Source organism: Chanodichthys erythropterus, chromosome 10 (assembly GCF_024489055.1).
Source record: "Chanodichthys erythropterus isolate Z2021 chromosome 10, ASM2448905v1, whole genome shotgun sequence".
In the NCBI taxonomy this organism is placed as follows: Eukaryota; Metazoa; Chordata; class Actinopteri; order Cypriniformes; family Xenocyprididae; genus Chanodichthys; species Chanodichthys erythropterus.
Genome location: NC_090230.1, coordinates 12,946,000 through 12,968,814, shown reverse-complemented (window position 1 = coordinate 12,968,814; position 22,815 = coordinate 12,946,000). Strand labels below are relative to the sequence as shown.

Genomic DNA, 22,815 nt, shown 5'->3' with positions numbered 1-22,815 from the left:
TTCTTCCAAGATAAAACTGGTGCAGTTAACTTATTCTAGGCGTGAATGATCTACAATACCCACACACACACACACACACACACACACACACACTGTAGGCCACAGCAGGAGAAACAGGCTCTTCAAACAACAGTTTATACTCAATGCTTTCTGTAACTCACGCCCATCATTTAAGGACAAAAAACAGATACTGTATTAGGTTACCAAAGACTGCGTTACTACAACACAGCATAAATCACATGCCACCATGATCCACACTGAACTACTTAGAAAAGCCAAGTGTTTTCGGCTGTCCAACACAGTGTTGAATGTTCAAAATGGTCTGATCTGATGAGCGCACTCCTGAGTTACTGGTCTCTCTGCCCGAGTTCTCCTACATGAAGTAATACGAGAAAATCTGCCCAATGACATCACTCGGCAGAAAAGGAAGAGGACATGCTTGAAGCAAACAGAGGAACTATATAATTAAGCAATAAGGTACGAGACAGTGCAGTACATAGCAATGGCTAATATTTATTTTCTAAGTATCTTTTTAGTATTTATTTTAGCATACATTTTTAGTTATTTTTGAAATTGTAGCCTAAATATTATTAACATTATTATTGAATAATAATATTTAGGCTACAATTATTATTTTGCCTTTCATTTTTTAAACAGAAACTAGCATGTTTTGCTCTGATGTACATGAAAAAATACATCTTCTATTCACAATATAGAATATATAGCCTAATTGCTTTTATAAAACGGACAATATAAAATTGATTACAATAATATTACATAATACATAAAATAAAAATGATCTATCTATCTAAAAACAAAAATTGTAAATGTTATGAAATTATAATTTATACGTTTTTAAACTAATATTTAGATTATCACCTAACAGTAACTTAAATTACTTAACAGTTGTAAAGTTGTGTTTTATGCATTATAAATATATAATATCAGCCATTTATAAATAATCAGATATATGAAAATTAATCCCACCGCTAGAATGCTGTACTGACCAATCAGAAGCCAGTGTCAATCACCATCACCATTGGTGCTTTGCTTTGCAATGATTTGTTGTGGTCGCATTAACTAATTTTCAATAATTGTAGACAAATTATTACTAGACAGATTTTCCAATATTCTTCTTGAGCTTTTGATGAGTGATGGCCTTTAATGTTTAAAACACAGATGAAGAGTTAGTTCATGGCTAGCACAGGCTCCACACTGTTGTTAAACAAACTGACATATTTGCTTAACCATCCTGAACTCTTTCAAACATTAGCCACACAAACTAGAAACCCTGAAATAAAGTTCCTTTTATGCAAATCATAGTATTTAACATAATACTTGTTCCATATGGTCATCTAAATGACTTGTTAAACAGGTTGAGTCGTGTGTATGTGTGTGTATATGTATGTATGCATGTAAAATGTATATATATTTATTTGTGTATATATATATATATATATATATATATATATATATATATATATATATATATATATATTTATATATATTTATTACCGACCTACACAATCTATCCAATTTATATCAAGGTAACATATTTACTCTAAAATTACATTATGAATGCAAATGTACAGTGGCATATGAATTGACAAAAAAAATAAATAAATAGTGTCAATATATATACAGTACAACAAAACCAAACCAGTTTTACCCAGCTGAAATGTCCAGCTATTTAGGACAGATAATACTTAAACGCGAAGATGGCTGCAAAAAACTGTCAGAATATTAGCCATTTGACTAAACAGTGATTCAAAATAACAGACAGGAAACGCCTTCAACAGCACAAAATAAGGGTGATTAAAAACCGTTTCGTACTACTTACGTTTTTCACACCACACACACACACAAAACGCATCATAAGAGCTGGTTAAAATCCTCAACAAAATGTGTGCTGTCAGTGAGAAGCAGCCTAAATAAACTGAAGCTAGTCAGTTAGCCAGTTAGCCACTGCTAATCAACAATTAGCTCATTTTCTGCCACTTTAACTTTAAAACATTCGCTCATGACCCTTAAAAGCTTTTAAACACACCCACACTGAATATAAATGAAACCCAAGAGCGTGTTCGATGTCGACGCGGACGTTTTCAGTCATTTTAGTGTTTGTTTTGAGTTTCCTGAGAGGGTAAAAATCAACTTACTTGCTGTGAGTCTGTCAGCTGAGGGACGCGCGTGCACACGCAGAAACATCCGCAAACCTCATCAGAGCTCGCGCCGCATTCACATGGCGCAGGCGACGTCATCACCGCCGCTGGAAAGAGCCACGCCCACCTCTTCAAACGAGCGCGTCAGTGACGGGAGCACCTGCTGCTGGGCTACTAGTTTCCTTTTAGGTAGGGTAATAATTATGTAGTCGTATTATATTATCGTATTACATTTCATTTAATATATAATAAAATAAAATCACAAAAATAAGCAAAAAAAAAAAAAAGTGATTAATGTAAAATTACGATCAAAATGTCAATATAACAAATTCTAATAAACTCTAATTTCTGTGAAAAATACAAAATAGGCTATAATAATGTCTTATACAAGTACAGCCAAGATATTATTGTAAATCTTTTTGATATCATAACTGTTTTGCTTCTTTGCACTGCACAGAGTAGCCTAATATGTATTCTTTATTTCTTTATTTGCTAACTGGTTCATTTGTAAAACGTTGCTTATGTTCTATCTAAAGACATTACAGTAAAAAACATATGCCTAAACACAGAAATCAACATTGCTACCAATTTCTATCATCACATCCCTGTCATTGACAGATAAAATTATGATCAAGCATCACAAATATACATAATCAAGTGGAATACATACACCCTGGGCCATTGTTTGACTAAATAAATAATATGAAATAGGCTATTTCACATATTCAACTTTTGCATGTAATAAAAGGAAAAGTGTATCATAAATACATCAATACATTACATCAAACATCTAGTCATGGACACTTAAATCCCTCTACTGTACCTACAGTACGTTAAATTGAACTTGCATAGAGACCAAATCTTTTAGTAAAAGGTGAAATCTCTGCACCTCTAGCGCCACCAAGTGGGATTGCAAATAATAAAATAAAATACATTATTTAAATATTTGTAAAATAATGTTGTATTGTGGAACAATAAGTAAATGCCCAGAAAATGTGAGTTCTTGTGTAGGATAGCCCTCATACATTAGCCCATTACAGGAAGCCCAAAGTGTCAAAATTTCTGAAAGGCCTTAAATCAAAAGCCCCACAGTTGTTGAAGGCCGCTTAGAAAACTATAGGAGCCCTTACCTTCTAATGCAAAACAATCCTTTTGTTTGTCTTGTTTTCCCTTAAAAACATTTAAACACCATTAAAAGTAAAATAAGATGTTCGAACATATCTTCAGAGAATATCTGTTTATTTAAATGTTTGTTTTTCAAAATGTATTGTTTATTTTTTGATGTTTACTTTTGTTTGTTTTTAGTTTGTTCCTTTATTCCTCATTTATTTTATTTTCATCTTTGTTAACTGTTTTTGAAAAATGGCAGATTGTTTTCTTCTTGTTTTAAGCACAATCGAACTTTACTGAAGTCTACAAAAACAAGAGAAAAGTTCAATATATATTCTCTGAAAACATGCCTTATCTTGCACAGCTTTGCTTCTTACATACATTTATCTTGTTTTAAGAATGCTTAGATATTTTTATTTGAAAACAAGACAAAAATACAGATTTATAAAATATTTTTCAGTGTTAAAGGGATAGTTCACCCAAAAAAATTTTACTTTGTCATCATAAACCTGTAGGACATTCATTCTTCTGTTGAACACAAAAGAAGATATTTTGAAGAATGGTTGATGGTCCCCATTGACTTCCATAGTATTTTTTTCCATGGAAGTCAATGGGGACTATCAACTGTTACCAACTTTCTTCAAAATATCGTCTTTTGCCTTCAACAGAACAAAGAAACTAATACAGGTTTGGAAAAACTTGAGGGTGAATAAATTATGACATAATTATCATTTTTGGGTGAACTATCACTTTAATTAGAGTCAAATAAATTCAGGAAGAACGCATTTGTATCAATTTCTATAAAACATTATATAGGATTATTGATTTCAAATTACTGCTAGACAGATACAATGTAAAAACTGAGTCATTGTTCATTGGTCCATATTTACTCTGTTCTGTCTGTACCGCTCGGGTATACAGAGGAAACATTAGGGGTGATTCTGGTGGACGTCACTGATCAGACATCAGTGCTTATGGCACGCGTGTTGGAGCAGAGGTCCGGTCGGCTTCGAGAGCTCAATGACACGGGAAGGGTGAGAGACAGGGACGGGCTGTTGTAGTGGGACGGCATGTAAGTGATCCGTTCGCCCCCGTTCCGTGTTTCGTCCATGGTGCTGATGTAAAATGGAGAGCTGTATGGGGAGCAGGAGGGGCAGAAGCTCTGCGGTGGCGTGGGCTCCGGTGACAGGGAGAGCGGGGTGGAAGCGGTCCCGTCCACCCGGGATGTGCTGCATGCGTTGCAGGCAAACTGGGGTTGTGGGCAAACAGCATCTGGATCGGATCCATTCTTCTTACAGCAATAATACTAGAAGCAGACAGTCAGTAAGAGAGTCAGGTTTACAAAAAATACAAATAATAGCTGGTTTATTACAGGAGCACAAACTTTTCCTTTTCCATCCAGTGTCATCAAAACCAGAGAAATATAGAGTTCATTTAAATATACAAAATAAGATAATTTTAAAATAAAATAAAAAAGACAATTCATTCACTGAATTAGTTAAAATCTATCTAAACATAAAAATAATATAAAATTTAATCAATTTAAAAAACTACTTCCTGCTCCACAATTGTTATTGTTATAAATAAAAATAAAATCAAGTTTATAAAGGATCTACATCCTACTCTGTCATTATTGATATTGTTATAAAAAAGAAATCATTTATGAATAAAATAAAAATTAATTCAAAAAATAATTAAGCTAATTCAGTTTTTATAAATAAAACAAATGCATGCTCGAAATTCATTTAAATTTCATTTAAATCTATCAAAACAAAAAAATTTAATGAAAATATAAAAGTTAATTAAATGTATAAATCTGCATCGTACCATTGCACTAATGTTATCACATAAATAAAAATAAAAGCAATAGTTTATAAATAAAATATATAAAAAATAAAATCAGCAAAACAAAAATATTCAAAGAAAAGTCTTTAAAAATAAACTATTTAAAATCTATCAAAACGAGAAAATTAAAAATAATAATATTTAAATTAAAAAAAATCTAGCTATACGGTACTATTTCACATAAATGAAATGTGGGACACTACTTAAGTCTTGCGGGACAAAGCTCCTAATTTCGGGACGAGTGGTCACCCTACTTTAGACTTATGTTTACATTTTAATTATTTGAGTTTTCCATGGTCTTAATAACTGAGGGGATTATGATCAGAGGAAGGTTAAGTTTAAAATAAAAATGTTTCAATGTAATATATTTTTCTTCTGGTCCTTATTTTAAATGGGTCATAAAAAAATATCAATAATTATCGATATTGACCGATATGAAACACTGATATCGTGATACAGTTTTCAGCCATATCGCCCAGCCCTAATATAAACTGTAAAGAAATGTAAATAAAATGATTTTCAGTGATAATAAACAGATGTTGTCTATTCATCACTCCTTTAAGGCCTAAAAAATAAACAGAGGAAAATAACTTTCATTATTCTTATGCCTTATGAGTCAAAAGCACAGGTATGAATGACACTCACCTGAAGGCGACAGTAACACAGCACGACAATGATACACAGGAGTATCACCGTTGCGAGAATTCCTCCGGTTATAACCACAGTTCCAGCTGTCATCCGACCGGATCTCCATGAAACTCTACAAGCAAACAGACAAAGAATGACTTTCAGACCACCTGTACAAGTACACAGGCCAGGTGACCACTTTGAGGTCCATTACTTTGGGTGTAATATCAGAATGTCCGCAAGATGGCGCTGCAACAACAACAAAAATTCATCCATAGAGCCAACATTAGTGTAGGAACAGTGCAGACAGACACCATCGTCAGTGTTCAGTCAGTTAGAAGCTGTCAGTTTCATTAAGCACGTGCTGACAGAGGAAGTGTCGGGTCAAGCAGCCCGGCAGGATTGAGTTTGACCAGCACTGCAGATTTGATTAAGGAGCTGCACTGATGAAATGCAATCATGCAGTCGGAGGGGAGAAATGAAGCCTCACAGCGGGCTGACAGAGAGAGAGAGAGACACACCTGCTCCTCTCGTGCGCGCTCTCTCTCTCTCCAGCCACACCCATCGCTTATATGCCCAGACACATCTGCTCATGCTGTGTGGGAAATTACATCGCTTTTTTTGTTGGTGGGGATATAAATTTGCTTGTTAGGAGCACCAGCCTTTTCATCCAAGGTCACAGAATGATAATTAAGTCAAATTTATCGAAATTAAATTAAATTAAATATAAAATAAAACTAAATTTTTGAATATATATTTTTTATTTTTATATAAAATATAACTTACTGTTTCGCTGCTGTTATAAAAAAAAATCAATGTATCAAGAACCAAATTAAAATAATACAAATAAACTTGCAATGCGTACATTTTAGGAGGACCTACTGATAGAAATGTGATATAATAGCTATACATAATATGTTTCCAGTGGTGTATAAAGACTTTACATAATGAACCGTTATGTTTTTGTTACCTTAGAATGAGCCAGTTCTGTCTACATACACCGCGGGTCCTCTTACATGTTAAGTCGCCATTTTGTGCCGGCATGATTCTACAGTAGCCCTTGAAGGATTAGTCCACTTTCAAATAAAAATTTCCTAATAACTTACTCACCCCCCATGTCACCCAAGATGTTCATGTCTTTCTTTCGTCAGTCGAAAGGAAATGAAGGTTTTTGATTAAAACATTTCAGGATTATTCTCCTTATAGTGGACTTCAATGGACTCCAAACTGTTGAAGGTCAAAATTACAGTTTCAGTGCAGCTTCAAAGAGCTTTAAACGATACCAGACGAGGAATAAGGGTCTTATCTAGTGAAACGGTCATTTTCTACAAAAATACAACTGTATATGCTTTTTAAACACAAATTATCACACGTGCTTACGCTTTCCGCATTCTTCAAAAAGCTTACGCTGTATGTCCTACACCTTCCCTATTCAACTTACGGAATGAGCGCGGCGCCAGTTTCATTTTTTTCCGTAAGTAGAAAAGGGAAGGCGTAGGACATACGGCGTAAGCTCTTTGAAGAATGCGGAAAGCAGAAGAGCGGGTTTGCTTGTCTGGCTACTCTCTGCTGTCTCAGAAGACGACATCTTTGTCCTGTGTTGGCCACCGTAGCTTCTCTTTATTGCAATTCTCAACCTCACCGCTAGATGCCGCTAAAATGTACACACTGCACCTTTAAATTAAAAGACTATTCCTCAACCTAACATTTTACTAATGTTGACTGGACCTGACTACAACGTAGCCCAGGAGACAATGGGCCTACAGATCCAGTTCTGGCTGCATCTATAATTCAGATTTTTAATCTCCGTACATCACCGCTTACATATATTTATATATAATCTATTTTTAATCTCTATAATAAAAATGTATAATTCAGATTTTGATCTCCATATCCATTTACATATATTATATATATCTTCCAAGGGTTTTTTTTCCCTCCTAGGACTTTTTTCCCAGTGCTAGCACGCTGGGAGTCAGCCGACATTGGCTTAATGTAGCACCATCTTGTATATGTTACATATTACTACGCTTGTTTGTACAGCTTATTTTTAACCATTTCCCTTTTTTATTTTAATCTAGGAAATCAAAGCCAAAAATCTGAACAAGTTGTGTTCCAAATTTCAGGTTGATACCTCAAAAAACGAGCTTTCATAAGATTTTGTTTGGGCGCAGTACCACACTTTTTCACTAGATGACAACCAAGCTCCATTGGTAACCATATAAAAGCACCTCCATTTCCATATATGGTTTGAGTGATCTGAACCACATATTTCCATTATTTTCATACAATTTATGAAGTAGACATCATATATAGAAGTAGTATGGGAAGTTTGGCAGAATTGTATATGAATTCAGCCTCTAATAAACATAAAAATAACATGTATGTGGGTTATAGATCGCCGCCACAATCATAAATGTTTTTTTTTTTTTTTTTTTTCTATTAAAAACATTTTCAGACCTTTTTTTCTCAAAAAATTGAATGAATGCTATCTTTTGAACTCTTGGCATGAAAACAAACATGTTTCATCCAATCTTTAATGATTTTCCATGTTCATCTGTATTTCAAAATAAAGGTCTGAACATGCCTTATGAGAATGAAAATATGCTTGTTGCAAATTGATAAATTACTGCTCCTCTGTAATTTATTTTGAAAATTAACATTAGAAAACTCGAGATTCTAAGCTTTCAAATGATATATAGTTTGTCAAGATTAGTTTAGGTTTAGTATAGAATATTACTGTTTTAAATATAATGGCTGTGGGCCCACCCGTGAGTTTTTAATTAATATTATTAAAATCTTTATGAAAATATTTCTTATAAAATGTAAATTAAAGTGCTGTTTTGCTGCTGTTTTAAACTCCCTATCTTACAAAGTTAGTCATTTTTGATAAAAGCTCCTAAATGAATATGTAAACGGAAACCATAACAAACAATTAAAAATATACTAAAATATCTTTTCTAAAATCATTTATTTCAAAATAAAGCAAAAAATAATAGTACTGTTTTAAAAAATGCTCAAACCTACTTCCCTGTTCTGTAGTTCTGTTCTCAATTTTCAATAAATCGCATGTGTTTTAATATCCTTAATTTGTAAAAGCATCTGCTAAATGAATGTAAAAGTAGATCTTTCCAGTATAAAGTATTTCATTAGCCTGGCGCAAAAAGCACAAACTATAATAGCTTGATGATGACAATGAGCAACTCTTGCCCGTAAATCCAGTTCCAATCATTCCTAGAAGACAAACATGTGGTGCATCTTTTAGCAATTCAACTCACCACGTGAAACGAACAGCAGTCGGGATACGGGCCGCTTCGGCTCAGATAATACAGCAACAATACAAGAACATAAGACTGCTGAGGGGATATGACATGCAGGCTAACTGACACATGCATCAGTATTCGGACCCACCTGCAAAGATACTAAACTATTAATGAGCACTTTATGAATTATTATTCACTGCTGCACTTCTTTGCATTTTACAGGAACCTATAAGTGCTTAAAATGAAATGGAGCTTGACAGTTTAGAGGTGCAATTAATCTGGAGAAGTCGAGGATGGATGTAGAAACGCTAGTGGAATTCATTATTCATATTAATAATACAAAGTATGTATAATAATATTACAGTTTTTCATAGGGATGAGTATTAATTTTTTTTTTTTTAAAGTGCCTGCATATGAATTCTCTCCAGCATTAAGCTTTTAGATGCACTGTGGTGCTGTGTCCCAGAATGCCACTGACTTCTACTTGACCTGAAATAATACCCTGAAAGAACATACATTGTTATTTAAAGTGCCCCGTTTTTTTTTTTTTTTTTTAAATATCACCTTTCATTTAGAGTAATATAGCTGTTTGTGAATGTAAAAGCTACATGAAATTACGTGATAAATGGGGTCATTGTCTCCTAAAAGAAAGAATTGATTCTGAACTGCCGAAACGAGTCTTCACCAGTCTCACTTCCTGATACAAACTTATGTAAGAATTGGTTCAGATTGTTGACATGTCGAGAAGATGCTGTTGTCAGTACTCTAAATCCACTTTACATGCACTTCCAAAAGATATGGATTTGCCCTGGAATTGATACGGAAAAACGATGCCATCTAAACTGTTCGCATCAGTATGGAAGCTTGTTTCCTAAAAAGGTAATTGTGCCTTTTTATCTCACAATTCTGACTTTTTTCTCAGAATTGCATGATATGAACTCGCAATTGCAAAAAAAGTCATGAATTGTACGTTTATATCCCGCATTTCTGACTTTATAACATGCATTTGCGAGTTTATATCTCGCAATTCTGACATTATAATTCGCAATCCTGAGAAAAAAGTCAGAATTGTGAGATGTAAACTCGCAATTGCAAGTTATAAAGTCAGAATTGTGAGATAAAAAGTTGCAATTGTCATTTAAATTGTTTTATTCCGTGGTGGAAACAGGCTGAGGAAGCTTCCAGAGCTGAAATTCAGATACTGTAATGGGCGTTTCGTTTATGACATACACTGTAAGCGGTACACCAATCACAAACATAGACTGTAAAAAATACGAATGATGCACATTCACTCTCTTCCACTGTAGAGAAGTGAAGCCACCAATGCCTGAATATGGCGCTGACATCTTGGAACCCGAGTCGGCGCAGTAGTGAGGCCTCGCCCACACAGAATCTGTTAAAGGTCCCGTTTTTCGTGTTTTTTTTTAAGCTTTGATTGTGTTTATAGTGTGCAATATAACAGTGTTCATGTTTCACATGTAAAAAAACAGTATTTTCACATAATTTACTTATTTGTATACCGCTGTTTCCACTGTCATAAAAACGGGCTGATGACTTCCTTGTTCTATTAAGTCCCTCCTTCAGAAATACGTAACGAGTTCTGATTGTCCCAGCGGTTCCTGTGTTGTGATTCGACAGCAGCTTAGCGCGCCTTGCCCGGAAAGGTCACGCCTCTTACCATAACCATAACGACAGAAAATGTACAACGTTAGCACTCACTCAGAAGAGTACCTCATACAGAAAACAGCCATATACATAAACATAGTCCCCTCTTGTGGCCATTATGTGCACTGCAGTCCAACATTAACTATTGCAGTAAGGATACCACAATTATAATTTTCGGGAACCGAGTTAAACATAAATTGTAACCATTGATCTCTAAGTACAGCGTCCCTGGGAAGGCCAAACAAAGGTGATTGGACTGCGGGATGAAAATAACACCATTTCGATGACATGGCGACAGACACACTCTACAAACGCAACTTTTGCTCTTCTCCGTGGGAGCGCAACAAGACCACGCCCCCTTTTTTGTGTATTCCTGTGGGCGGAGGTTAGTCAAAAAACGGTTTTAGTGACGTCATTAAAGAAGGAAGTAGAGGGATGTAGTCCAAACTGGCCGTTCGATGTTGGCGACTTCTGTTAAATAAAATATCTCGCTTGGCATTGAACTTTGAGCTTTAAAATTTTACAGATTTTATTTATACTCTAACAACAACATTACACACTAACTAAAGTTTGAAACATGGGATCACGAAGAACGGGACCTTTAATACAGTTTACTGCAGAACAACTCATTCTTATATTGGTGTGAAAACTGTTATGGAAATGTAGAAATTAAAGTTGAAGCTCCAATCTCTTCCTGAAAATCCCCCCAAAAAAGTCAGTTGGTGCCTCAATGACTACTTTGCTCAGAAAAGCTGTTAATCTCAGCTGTCAATCATGACGTCACACCCCCATTTTTATGGCATCAAATAACTAACTAAAACCAAACACTTGAACTTATAAAACTAACTACCTAAAATGACAGAAATCATCTTTGAAAAAAATTGTTTATTTTGTCTGAAGTCCCATTAGATTGCATGGAGAGGATGGGGTTTATGAGCTATACTGCATCCAGCCATCTGGGGGCGATCGAAACATTTTGGCTTCACTTTTCAGGACTTGTGTTTCAGGACTGGGTCATCTGACCAATCAGAGCAGAGTAGACCAATCACAACATTCCGCTGAAGCCATCATGCTTGTGGAAAGGAGGGGTTTAGAGATACTGAATCCTTTATCGAACCATTTCAGACACTGTGAAAAGAGGTGATGCTGCAAATGTATATTATGAGAAAATTAAAGTGTTTTGACTTTGGATGGATGTAAACCTATTATAGGAGACCTCGAAAACAAAATTAAGAAGGAACCTTTAAAATAGCATAATAGGAGCACTTTAATGGGAGAATGAAGGTGTTTTTCCTAAAAATTGGATTTTAAAAAAATCTAAAATTACTTTTTAAAATAATAAAATGAAATATTCACAATACATTTTTATGTAACCTTATTAATTTAGCACTTTTTTATGAAAAAAATGAATGAATTGTATACAATATATACATATACAATACAGTATAAACAGTATGTGTGCATAAATATGCAATAGTCTCCATGTTCACTTCCTCTCTGATGTGCTCCTTTTCATACATCATTCCACAATCCTTTCTTTTCTTCACTAACCGTTTTCCTGTCGGTTCTTTTGTATGATGGCATTTGCAGTCACAGTCATGTGATCACATCTCAGCATATTCAATAGAAACGGGGATTTTATTTTATGGTCTGTATATTTTGGATGTCTTGTTGAGAGTGATAACGGTTAGTTCAATTACAGCCAACAGAGAGACGTTTTTCTTGTTGCCAGAGAAGTTTCTCATAAAAGAAAGTCATTCTTCCAAATGTGAAAGTTCACTCAAAAATTCAATTGTGTCATCATTTATTTACACTTATGTTCTTCCAAACCTGTATGACTTTCTTTCTTCTGTGGAGCACAAAAAGAGATACTTTGGAGAATGTTAAAGCTGCTTTTTTCCATAAAAATAAAGCATTTAGTGACCACAAGCTGTCAAGCTTCATTATAATAATTGTTATTATTGTTATTATAATATCATGCACTACATGCTAGTAGTAGTAGTAGTTGAATTGGTTAAATTATTTTGATTATTATTTTTTAAAATATTCCTTATCAGTTGTGTACTACATCTCAATTCCCTGAGGAGGACATGCAATGCAGAACTCAAACTAAATTTCCAAAATATATTCACCATCCGTATACTGTGCCCTTTAAAACGTTCATAATTTTGTGCCTTAGCAGAGTTCGTCAAAAGCTTGGGCTGCTTCCCTTTTCAAGAAACTGTCCAATCTCATATTGTTTGCCTGGTGTTTTTTATGGCGTTCACCTCAGTTGGCTGCCTGTAATAGATATTTTGGAAAGCATTCATGGTTTTAAAAGATTAAAGAGCAAAGTAAATATCAAATAAATCTAATATGTTACTTCACAAACCTGAGGATGGGCATTTCTTGTCATTGATTTCGTGAACATTTTTCATATAACCAACTGCTGCTCCTTCACATTTACCATTGCTCAGCGAAATATCATGGGTTTTCATGTAACGTAAGGTGAAACATTTCCCATGCAGATTTCGCAAGTTTTTCACGTGAATTTGCCAGTTTGACCAACAGAAAGCTACTTGGTTTGAAAGTGACTTCTGTGAAGTGCTTCATCCGTCACTACTGCCAATAGACAATGGATATTTTGCCGGTGTGGATATGTTTGCATGAGCTCTACAATTTGGCACTACAGTCAAGTCATGTTTATTTATATTGCAATTTATACAACAGATTGTTTTAAAGTAAGCAGCTTTACAAAATTAAACATGAAAAAACAGTGTCAGTGTCTCGTTCAATCAGAATTTCAATTTCTGCTATAAAGCGGCTCTCCAGTGTGTTCATGTTTTTATGTTCATGTTTTCATGTGGAGGTTGCATCTGACCTCGATTGAGTGAACAGAATATATGAACCAGAGAAGATTTCCATGTCAAAGAAGGTTGGAGCCTCAGAGCCACACCCACCTATTATGTCATGGGGTAGTTCGAAGGTGTTTACTGGACGAGCAAACTTTTCCAGAAAGTTTGCTTTAGCAAATCATTTCCAAAACTCCAGAAACGAACACAATTAATTTAGTTTTAGCCTGATTTTTTTCAGAATGACGTCACACCAGTTTGTTCTTTGAATTGCTTGAAGTGTATTGGGACCTTTAAAATGTAGACATTTGTAGGTGCAAACCTCATTGTTTCAAAACACAATTGTGACCCTGGACCACAAAACCAGTCATAAGTCGCAGGGGTATATATGTAGCAATAGCCAACAATACATTTTATGAGTCAAAAATCATTAGGACATCAAGTAAAGATCATGTTCCATTTTTTTCCAATTTGTACAAAAGGCCTTCATTTGGACAACTTTAAAGGCGATTTTCTCAATATTTAGATTTTTTTTTTTTTTTTGCACCCTTAGATTCCAGATTTTCAAATAGTTGTATCTCTATCAATTAATGTCATATCCTAACAAACCATAAATCAATGGAAGGCTTATTTATTCAGCTTTCAGATGATGTATAAATCTCAATTTCAAAAAATTGACCCTTATGACTGGCTTTGTGGTACATGGTTACAATTAAAAATGCAAGTTGCACTTTCTGCTTTCCTACGGGGGGCACTAAAAAGTACAACAGTAAAAACTTGAATCTTTTTTCTCCATAGGAAATTGATTTTGAACGATAACCAGACAGACCTACTGTGAGCTATGAGGTTGTTAATCGATGGTATTTTCTTCCGCTGAAGCCATCAGCCCACTTTATTTCAACTTATTTCTAAAATAATCGTGTTTAACAGTGGAATTCCTGAGAAAAACTACATTACCCATGATGCTGTACAGAAAATTACACCAATCAGAGAGTCAAAAAAAGCGAAATAGCTCTTTAGCTCCACCCACTCCCATGAAGCACTGAGAATGGTGTAATTGAGTCGATCTACACTCTCAAAATACTTAAATGTTTGTATAATATATGAGTAGTTTTATATTTCTCCATCGTTTTTAATTTTATTATGGTGTTCGCAATGCTTCATGGGATTGTAGTTCTTTCCCTCACTAAAGGGGTAGTTCACCCAAAAATGAAAATTTTACTTTCATTTACTCACCCTCAAGCCTTTCCAGGTGTATATGACTATCTTCTTTCAGATGAACACTATCAGAGATATATTTAAAAATATCCTTAGTCCTCCAAGGTGCGTTTTGAAGGCAAAAATAATGCATCCACCCAAAAAAAAAGTAATCCATACGACTCTAGGGGTTAATAAAGGCCTTCTGAAGTGAAGCGATGCGTTTTTGTAAGAAAAATATCCATATTTAAAACTTTTTAAAATCAAATAACTAGCTTCCGGCAGACGACTGTACACAGAAAATGGTAGTATTAAAAAAAATACTAAGAATGAAAAAAGTACAAAACAAAATGACTAAAAATTAAACTAAAATTAAAACTGAATATATAAAAATAAAAATGTATTCAGAATATCAATAAAAACAATTATAGTATCAAAATTACACTGGTTTCAAGGCACAGATCCAAAAAATCAATGTTACGGATCTGTTGGTTCACTGTGTAGCCATGCTGGAGGAACTAAATGTGATTCACAGACTAAGAAGTAATGTAATTTAAGTACGTAATTCTGTTATTGTTATTTCCAGCTGGCTATGCACCTCTGCAAATGTACGTGTTTATGTGAAACATATACTGTGTGGAAACCGTAATAGATAACTAAAACTCAATGGTCTTTGACAAAGACATCTGGATCATCTTGTGTATGCGCCGTACATCTGCCCAGTTCTGCATGTTGTGGCTCGTTCAAATGCACTTAAAGAAAAAACATGCTGTTTAAATTCAACAGTGACCTATAATGTAACAATCCGTATTCTGTTCTACATCTCAGAGTCATGCTCAACAGTCAGAACACACACTGTATGAGCCTACACGTCCTCCACAATCCCATCATGCCTCTGCTTGTAGCCTGGGGGTGCATGTGCCTGTAACTCCAGGATTTATAGAGGTTTCATATGAGAGTCCCATTCCAAGGTCAATCCCAACTGTATTAGAGAGCAGCTCCAATTTCAGACAGGTTCAAACTACTGACCTCTTATTCAGCATTTAATAAGGGACAGTGCCATTTAGAAGTGTATTTCATTTCACACGCCAACAAACCAGGTGTAGGCCGCTATTAGTGATGTACATGCTGATGACGTGATAATATGGGTGTAGTTTTGAAAAATCATGGGAAAAAGGGGAAAATCATTCCTTCAAAAAAAATGAAAAAGAATTATTGTTTCAAAACAATAATTGTGTTTTATCATCCTAATAGACGCCCTGTAGGAGAAATACTCCAGAAAATTATTATACTAGTTATTTATATTTAAATAATTAATAATTACAATTTAAAATTTAATTAACCTGATTAGCAATTAAAATGGAAAAATACTAACTCATAAATACTAACTAAATAAATAATAATTAGCAATTAAATAACACAAAAACTAAATAACTAAACAAATACAAATAAAAACAGAATGTAATTTTGACTACAGTATTTTATAAATATTTTTAAATATATTTTATATTAATATTCAATGAATTAATTTATCGTTTTGCAAAAATATTCATATTTATTATATATTTAAATAATTGTTAGTATTTTAATAATAGTTATAATAGTTATTTACATTGTGAAAAAAAATAAAACTTTAAAAAAAAATTGAGCTATTTTATAAATATTAATACATATTTATATATTTTATATTAATATTAAAAGCTTTAACTGATCATTTTCATCATTTATCATTATTCATATTTATATTTCAATCATTAATATTTAATCATTATACTTATTTAATTTATTAATAATTAATTTTAATAATAATAAACCAATCACTGCAAAATTCAATTTTGATCTATTTTATAAATATTATTTAATACACATTTATACATTTTATATTAAAATTAAATACATCATAATAATTTACATTTATATTTCAATAATTAATTATAATAATTATTAAATGTATTAATTCATTTTCATAATAATAATAGAAAAATAACTAAATCAATCATTGCATAATTTAATTTTGATCTATTTTATAAATATTATTTAATATAGCCCCTATATATATATATATATATATATATATATATATATATATATATATATATATATATATGTTAAATACTTTATTTATACACTATTCATATTTATATTTCAATAATTAATAATTAATTATTATCATTATTCAATTAATAATTTGTTCTATTTCATACATTTTATTTAATACATATTTATATATTTTATATTAATATTAAATCCTTTGTTATTTTTAATCAAAAAGAAAAGAAAAACAATCTATGCCACAATAAAATGATGAATTGCTTTAAAAAAGAAACAGTGTTTTGAATGCAATCCAAAGAAAATGCCACATTTTACGGGCAACATTGTCTCAAAATAGTTATAGTCATTTGTTGGTATAATCTCCGGCTCTCAATATTAGTTGTTGGCTCTATTATGAACTGGCTTTAATTCCTTTTTACTACACTGTCTACAGAGGGCTGGGAAGCAGCTCACTGCATTAACCAATTTCCAGCCTCTAGAGTCCATAAACCAACTCACAGTGTTTGTGTGCCAGCACAATGACCTTTGTAAGACTGATATCTTGTTTCAACATATGCATCTCAGTGAAAAGAATATGAACTCCTCACTTTTTACATAGCATTTACACAATAAGTGTGCAGTCTGTATCAGTCTGTAACTAATGAATTATTTATAATCTCTATTATAAATAGTTTTAAATGAGTGATGTTATCTTGCAAAACAATCAACTTAGTATACAAGTACTGGTTATGCATCATTGTAATCACAGCATTTTTAAATGAGACAGTCACTGTTTTTGCAGAATCACAGTGAGCCTTCATCTTCTTAATAATTCAAAATAGCACTCCAACAACAATATTCTTCCATCACAGGGCAGTTTTGGTCAGGTATATATGAGCTCACGTGACACACTCTGGAAAAGCTCTGTGTGTTATCCATGTGTTATCTGACAGATTGCATTTGTATTTTGGTTGGCCACAAAGCCCAGATGCAATCAGCATCTATTTTAGAAAAAGTCTCCTTTGAGATGAGTGCAAAAAGGGATGTAGATCCATGTAAATTATGTGACATGTAATCATAAAAAAATATAGATTAAACCCCACTGTTTTCCATCATGACATGATGTTCCTGAAATAACATTTCTATCAGATTTAGGATTACATTTAGATTTAGGTATTACCAAAATTCCCTTTAAAACAAGTCATTTCACTCGGCGGCCATCTTTGAAACGCCTCTCGGGTATCCTGGACATCATGCAGCTCTTATCTCTTTGAATGGGGAAACATCAGATTCTCCAAAACTGTTCGTCAACCTTACGATTAAATTTCATATTTGAAATCACCAATGAAATCTAACAACAACCGACTCATAAATTTAGTTTCGAATCATGACAAAAAAAATTTTTTTTTCAAGGTTGGATCAAGCTAATGCGCATGCGCAGACCTAAATGGATAGAACGTCTGACTGTTTCTATAGAAACCGGTGATTCTAACGGCCGCTGAAGTGACGCGATGACTTTACCAGTCGGCGATTGGCTCTTGGCTTTAGAAGGCGGGACTTATTCCGCCATATTGCGCGTTACACTTTCTCCCATTCAAAACAATACGAGTGACACGTCTTGTGTTATTCTATAGTCTTTGGTATTACACTTAGGAATGGGGATAGAATAAAGCAATACACAGCAAGAAGCAGTGGTTTGCAGTGAATTTAGAACAGCTAAGGGGTGTTAGGCACGACGTGGAGCAAAAAGTCCCTAGCAACCCTATAGCTGTTCTAAACTCCCTATAAATCACAGCTTCACAGGGCGTATAAAACAGTTATTCCATATACCTCTCAAGGTTTCATAAAATAAGCACACAGACACAAAAATGTAATGCTATCCCCCTTATTCCAGCAACCCATGATGCTTTGCATGAATTATGGGTGTAACTTCTGCTAAGCTGTAAACAATCGGTGAAAGTCTCGCTCTATGAATGCAATAATATGTTTTTTTAAACTGGGTACAATGAGATGACATCTACTCACCCTTCAACCATCGAACATTAAAAGGACATTTTATACAAAAGTGTAAAAGCATCAACAAGGTACTTTCAACAGACTATGAATAACCCCAAAAGTGCGATTCTTTCCACAGCAATAATGGACGGGTTAAATATCACTGTAGTAATATATATATTTATTATGTGGCATGCACTGCCTTAAAGGTGGGGTAAGCGTTATTTCAAAAACGCTGTTTGGAAGTTAGTCAGGACGGCACAACAACAAACAGGTAGCCAATCAGCATTAGGGGCCGAATGGCGAGATTTGAAGAAACACTGCAGAAAGAAAGATGAGACAATACAAAAGAGAAAAGCTCAAAAGAATATCACTGGAATGAAGGGTTATGACTGGGCAAGATCTTCAGGACCCGCGTTAATATTAGAAAAGCGCTAAGCGGGAAGGACTGATAACAGACGCCGAGGCTGCTTTGACTGCGCTTCACACGTGAGTAACACTGGGTTTGAGCTGATTTTCTGGAGCTGCTGCTGTTGGCGACTAACAACAAACACTTGTTAGTATTAACTATTGTGTATCGCATGATCATTTTTTGTGCTTTCTTGTCATTCGTTCATCATGTGCGCTTTATTTTTCGTGAAGCATTATTGTATTGCGCGTCAGCTGTGATAAACAGACATCCACTCTCGCATTGCGTAACAGAGGCCAGCTAGTGAGAGTTGTGCAGGTAAACCTATCTCAAGAGGCGCACTGACGGCTGCTAGATAATGTGTTAAAGGTGCCGTAGAATGTCTTTTTAAAAGATGTGATATAAGTCTAAGGTGTCCCCTGAATGTGTCTGTGAATTTTCAGCTTAAAATACCCCATAGATTTTTTTTTTATTAATTTTTTTAACTGTCTATTTTGGGTCATCATTAAATATGAGCCGATTGAGGCTGCGGCCCCTTTAAATGCTCACGCTCCCCGCCCACGGAGCTCACGCTTGCCTTAAACAGCATAAACAAAGTTCACACAGGTAATATAACCCTCAAAATGATTCTTTACAAAGTGTTTGTCATGCAGCATGTCTAATCGCATAAGTAACGTTACAGTATTTATTTGGATGTTTACCTTTTATTCTGAATTAGTTTGATAGTGCTCCGTGGCTAAAGCTAAAATTACACACTGTTGGAGAGATTTATAAAGAATGAAGTTGTGTTTATGAATTATACAGACTGCAAGTGTTTAAAAATGAAAATAGCGACGGCTCTTGTCTCCGTGAATACAGTAATAAACGATGGTAACTTTAACCACATTTAACAGTACATTAGCAACATGCTAACGAAACATTTAGAAAGACAATTTACAAATATCACTAAAAATATCATGATATCATGGATCATGTCAGTTATTATTGCTCCATCTGACATTTTTCACTATTGTTCTTGCTTGCTTACCTAGTCTGATGATTCAGCTGTGCACAGATCCAGACGTTAATACTGGCTGCCCTTGTCTAATGCCTTGAACATGGGGTCATATATATTAATGATCCCGACTGTTACATAACGGTTGGTGTTATGTTGAGATTCGCCTGTTCGTTGTAGGTCTTTTAAACAAATGAGATTTATATAACAAGGAGGAAACAATGGTGTTTGAGACTCACTGTATGTCATTTCCAAGATAAATTCAATTTTTAATTCTAGGGCACCTTTAAAGCACTCGCCTCGCATGCTGGCTGGCGGGGTTCGACACCGACTCTGAGCAGGGTGGTTAGGATTGCAGGGTTTGTTTTGGAGGCGGAGCAATGAAGAGAAGGGTGTGTTTGTTTTGGTTTATTTCAAATATCAACAATGTCCAACAGCGTTTTTGAAATATCACTTACCCCACCTTTAATCAAAATGTTTATTAACTTCAGCATTGCATGATACTATTTCAAAGTGATTTCATTCATTTTGACAGACAATAAATTGTATTTACCTGTGAAAACAAACCTGGAAAGAGAAGTGAGCATTTGAGGAGAAAAACGAGATTCTTTGTGCATTCCAGTAAATTATTCATGGGATATATCTTAAATTAAATTGGGAGAACAGACCACAAATGTGCAATATATTGTCTTTTTTCATACTATTACAGTGGAATGCAAATTGGGAAAAAAAGAAAACAATCATGAGGAAAAGAATGCAGCGACTGAAAAGTGCTCTTTCAATAGATAGCCTAATCTTGATGTCACGTTAAAATATCAAGTGTTACGTTATTCTCACGATGTCTGAAAATTAAACAAGAAGGAAAACTGAAAGCTCATTCAGTCAAACTGACGGATAAGCTTTATTTGTAGGGCAACCTTATGATTTGAAATGATTTGTTTCAGTCTTTTTGAATTGAAGTTCCCCAAACCGGAAATGACACCCATAATTCAAAACGCAGTAGGCTTGTCAGGAATAAGGTGGATAGGCACAACAACTTGAATACAACATGACCTATTGGCTAGTGGAAAAAAATACATTTGTCCTTAAGCTACATTATAAAGTCGATACTTGTCTAAATATGTCGCTGCAGTTTGTCTTCTGTATAGTTCAAGAATTTTGAACTACAACCATATATAAGTCCAGTCTCACATTTGTGTAATCATACTTTCTATCAATCTAAAGTAATATACATATAAATTAATACAAAATTCACACAAATAGCTAACTATGGTCATACAATACAAAAAATGTTCCATCAAAATAATTTGGATAAAGAAAGAATCATCCCAATCTATCTTTTAAAGAAATAATAAAACACAACTGAACAAGAACCAGGATCTAAAAAGACAAACCCAATCCTACCTTCACTGAATGTCTGTCTGTATGTTTGGAGAGAGGTCTGGAGACGAACGCTCGGTCACACCATCTCTCATCCAAATAATTCCACACAAAGGGGCTAAAAACTTGTTCTCCAGACCTGAAATCTGTCAGGCTACATTTTTAGATCTCTCAAGCTTGCGGTAAAGCCCATGCAAGAAACAGAACTAGAGAAAGGAGGAGTTACTCCCTTCGCGTGGAGAGAGACTGGAGGAGACGCGCGCACTGAGATGAAGCATCAGATGATGGATACACTCTATAAAGGTCAGAGGCGATCATATGTCAGGCAGAGAAAATCTACTAAAATGTTATCGGAAAGTCTCAAACGTATCGTAAAACCTAGATTAATACATGTTCCACTTCTTTTAGATTTTATTTTGCAATATTACAATAGCAAGAGTGTTGCCAATTAGCTACGTCTGTGAATTATATTGCTTTTATACAATAATTCAAGTCATAAAAATCGAGTTACTTACGTTTCAGACAAAAATTCGCCAGTTTGTTTGTATAATTTTCTTCTCCAAAAGAAATCAAGTTCTGCGCGCTTGAAAGCATTAATGGAATTATGTATGTAAGTGGAACGGAGCGACAGCGATTTCCTTCCCCCTCTCAAAGCGTTCCATAACCACGCCAGCTGTAGATCCAGTCCGGGTTTTCCGTAAGCATTCATTTAATCCACTTGAAAGAAACTTCACGTGCCATCCGCTCCCACTTATTGTAGCTATACAAAAACTGCTTGATGTTGCAAACTAGTACTTTTTATATTATTTTAATATATAAATTACGTTGTCGAGCAAATATTTTTACTGCATCGAAACAAAACACACTCACAGGAATCGAAAGTTTCGCACATGCACATGCTTATTCCACATGGAAAGTAAGGTGGATATCGCTGCTTCTTGACGGGAATTTGTTTTCTGTTAATTTGTTGTTGCTATTTTGTTTCGAAACCAACATACAAGTGCGTAATTTAATTTTCTAAAAACCTTTAGTTATAACAAGCAAGGTATAACGTCTTCGCTATAGTTAGTAAGCCAACATATCGACTCTTTTCCAGAGTACCACAGGAAAACCAGGGGGGAGATGGGGTGTAGGAAGGAGAACAACATCTCTATGGTAACCAGCGGCATCTTGGCAGGGAAAAGGTCTGTGTGGGTCAGTTAACCAGGGTAATATGATTTTCCATGCAGCAGTGTGCTTTAATTCGATCCCTATCAGAGCTCCCTTCCCTCTTGCATTCGTTCAAAGACCCTCCTAATGGCACGAATTT

The 22,815-nt window shown here is 34.4% G+C and overlaps 2 protein-coding genes across 3 annotated transcripts in view; both read right to left on the bottom strand.

Moving 5' to 3' along the window:
* The window catches only part of rabgap1l (RAB GTPase activating protein 1-like), a 112,072-nt gene extending 109,847 nt beyond the window's left edge, over window positions 1-2,225 (bottom strand). For both annotated transcript variants that reach the window (XM_067396080.1, XM_067396082.1), the window contains exon 1: window positions 2,157-2,225. The gene's annotated coding sequence lies outside the window, so the exon portion shown is untranslated. The remainder of the gene's footprint in view (window positions 1-2,156) is intronic.
* Window positions 2,226-3,967: 1,742 nt separating this feature from the next.
* fam163ab (family with sequence similarity 163 member Ab) lies at window positions 3,968-21,673 on the bottom strand. The gene is made up of 3 exons (XM_067398647.1): window positions 21,531-21,673; window positions 5,760-5,874; window positions 3,968-4,575 (listed from the first exon to the last, which is right to left on the bottom strand). The coding sequence occupies exons 2-3, from the start codon at window positions 5,850-5,852 to the stop codon at window positions 4,228-4,230; spliced, it is 441 nt and encodes a 146-aa protein (XP_067254748.1). The 5' UTR covers window positions 5,853-5,874; window positions 21,531-21,673; the 3' UTR covers window positions 3,968-4,227.
* Between the last annotated feature and the right edge of the window lie 1,142 nt (window positions 21,674-22,815).

Bases quoted from the DNA above. Each gene is read 5' to 3' on its own strand.
- fam163ab (XM_067398647.1), bottom strand. From the start codon at position 5,852: ATGACAGCTGGAACTGTGGTTATAACCGGAGGAATTCTCGCAACGGTG. The intron at 4,576-5,759 runs GTGAGTGTCATT...GTCTGCTTCTAG, and splicing joins TGTGTTACTGTCGCCTTCAG to TATTATTGCTGTAAGAAGAA.